The sequence below is a fragment of the Cebidichthys violaceus genome, unplaced genomic scaffold (genome assembly GCF_023349555.1).
Source record: "Cebidichthys violaceus isolate CVI_PGR_0920_01 unplaced genomic scaffold, fCebVio1.0.p SCAF_48, whole genome shotgun sequence".
Lineage (NCBI taxonomy): Eukaryota > Metazoa > Chordata > Actinopteri > Perciformes > Stichaeidae > Cebidichthys > Cebidichthys violaceus.
In genome coordinates, this window is record NW_027176683.1 from 1,734,703 (window position 1) to 1,736,920 (window position 2,218).

The window sequence follows — 2,218 nt, forward strand, 5'->3', positions numbered from 1 at the left end:
GCTGATGGAGCCTCGGGCCACGGCGTTACCATGGAAACACTGCATCCACCTGACTCTGCTGCTGGTCCAGCTGAGTTCACCTGGAGGTAAAATGTGATGCTCTCATGTTAGCATCACGTCTCATAGCCTGTCTCATAGCCTTCAAAATAAAAGCCTTTGACTGCAAACAAACAGAAAGTAAAGTGTGAACAGATCAGAACAAAATACTTTTTATAATAACATACTATAATATATATATATATATATATATATATATATATATATATATATAATCATATAAAGAGTTTTAGATAATAAAGACTAGATAATTAGATAATTTCAGTAACTGATCTTTTGTTTGTTCAACAATATTATTGTGACTTTTTTTAAAGATCCATTTGGGAATAACTCACAGCGCCACAAAAACACTGGATCCTACATTTCCCACAATGCACCTGGGAAGTGTTTTTCATCAGCGCATCATTATCCTTTAATCTGCTGGTTATATTCTCGCTTCATCGATTCGTGTGGAGTAAAGAAAATATTAGAAAATACTGAAAAAATTATAGAGTTTAATTTGTGTCACTCCAACAACCAGTTAACAGATTATTGACAAATAAAATTAAAGAGTTTCTTTAATATAAAAATGATTTAAACATTGGTTCGTCTCTACAGACACTTAAGTTAAATTATTTTAACACACGAGATCCTCTGTCCCCGGACCCCAAAATGTACTGAGATGACATCACTGTGACGTCATCAGGGGTGACGACGTTTGAACATTTCCTTTCTTCAGTCGAAGCTTCCTGTCGGATCCTGAGGTGTAACTCTGACTTTGTGGCTGCGACGTTGGACCTGGGGAGCAGCGCCGGAGGAGGAGGTGGTGGTGGTGGTGGCGGCGGATACTGCAGCGCCCTGCGCTCCTACGCCATGTGCACCAGGAGGATGGCGCGGGCGTGTCGCGGCGACCTGGCGTACCACTCCGCGGTTCAGGGCATCGAGGACCTGCTGATCCAGCACCGATGCCCGCGGGCCGGACCCACCGCCCAGCCGCGGCCCCCGCCTCAGGGCACGCTGTCGGGGGACGCCTGCCTCTACGAGAGGAGCCTCCTCACCAGAGAGGGCCGGGCGCCCGAGTACCTGCACTGCGGCGTGTTCGGAGACCCGCACGTCCGGACCTTCAACAACGACTTCCAGACGTGTGCGGTGCGGGGGGCGTGGCCTCTCATAGACAACGAGTACCTGTACGTGCAGGCCACCAGTGCGCCGGCGAGAGGGGGGACGCACGCCACCGCGCTCACCAAGGCGAGTCACGCAGTGATGTCAGAGGTGAAGTTGTGTTTGATTACATTCAGACTATGAAACCAAGACTCGTCTCTCCTCAGATCACCATCATCTTTAAGAACTGGCGTCAGTGCATCGATCAGCAGCTGTACCAGGCGGAGCTCGACAACGTCCCCGCCGCTTTCGCAGACGGCTCGGTGTCGAGCGGGGAGCGGCGAGGTCACCGCAGCCTGACGGTCCGGACTCAGAGCCCCGGGCGACACGCGGAGATCCGAGCGGCTCACATCGGCACGCTGCTGGTGGTGCGTCAGAGCGGACGCTCGCTCGGCCTGTCGGTCCGTTCGCCACGCGGCGTGGTGGAGGCCTTCGGGCCCGAGCAGGACCTGCAGCTGTGCGTGTGGGGATGCCCCGCCTCCCAGACGCTCAACACGCTCCGCCCACCGCAGCTGTCCTCGCCGCCGCCGGACTCGTACTCCGCCGCCGGCGCTCGGGCTCACTGCGCCGCGTTGCTTCCCGCCAGAGACGTCTACTACCAGGCCTGCGTGTTCGACCTGATCACCAGCGGAGACCTGAACTCCAGCGCGGCGGCCGTCAGCGCGCTGCAGGACGCCAGAAACATGATCTCTGACGCGCAGAGAGTTCACCTGCAGCCGGTCGCCGCCGCCGAGCAACACCGAGCACCGCTGCTGCTGCTGCTGCTCGGCATGCTGGGAACTCTGACCACGGAGCTTTGTTGAACTGGACGATGACGTCGCTCCAACACAGTGTGTGTCATGTGACTGCAGCAGGTCCAACATGGCCAGTTTAGAGACTTTTACCCTTTTCCTGGGCCTGGACCCGATCCTGGATCAGAGCTGCTGAAGCTCTTTTGTATCAGAAAAACTTCCTTTATGAAAAGATGTGAACTGATAATAAAACAGTGAAAAAGTCTGATTCTTAAAGAGTTTGAACCTGA

At 53.3% G+C, this 2,218-nt stretch overlaps 1 protein-coding gene across 1 annotated transcript; it reads left to right on the top strand.

Annotated features, from left to right (window-relative positions):
* On the top strand, positions 1-2,218 carry hjv (hemojuvelin BMP co-receptor). Its single transcript, XM_068729949.1, has 3 exons — positions 1-86; positions 776-1,284; positions 1,365-2,218. Exons 1-3 carry the CDS (start codon positions 5-7, stop codon positions 1,998-2,000), a joined length of 1,227 nt encoding a protein of 408 aa, XP_068586050.1. The 5' UTR covers positions 1-4; the 3' UTR covers positions 2,001-2,218.

What these genes read in the sequence shown, in the direction of transcription:
- hjv (XM_068729949.1), top strand. Translation starts at nt 5, where the DNA reads ATGGAGCCTCGGGCCACGGCGTTACCATGGAAACACTGCATCCACCTG. An exon ending in CCAGCTGAGTTCACCTGGAG is followed by an intron (nt 87 to 775) that starts GTAAAATGTGAT and finishes TCCTTTCTTCAG; the next exon opens with TCGAAGCTTCCTGTCGGATC. An exon ending in ACGCCACCGCGCTCACCAAG is followed by an intron (nt 1,285 to 1,364) that starts GCGAGTCACGCA and finishes GTCTCTCCTCAG; the next exon opens with ATCACCATCATCTTTAAGAA.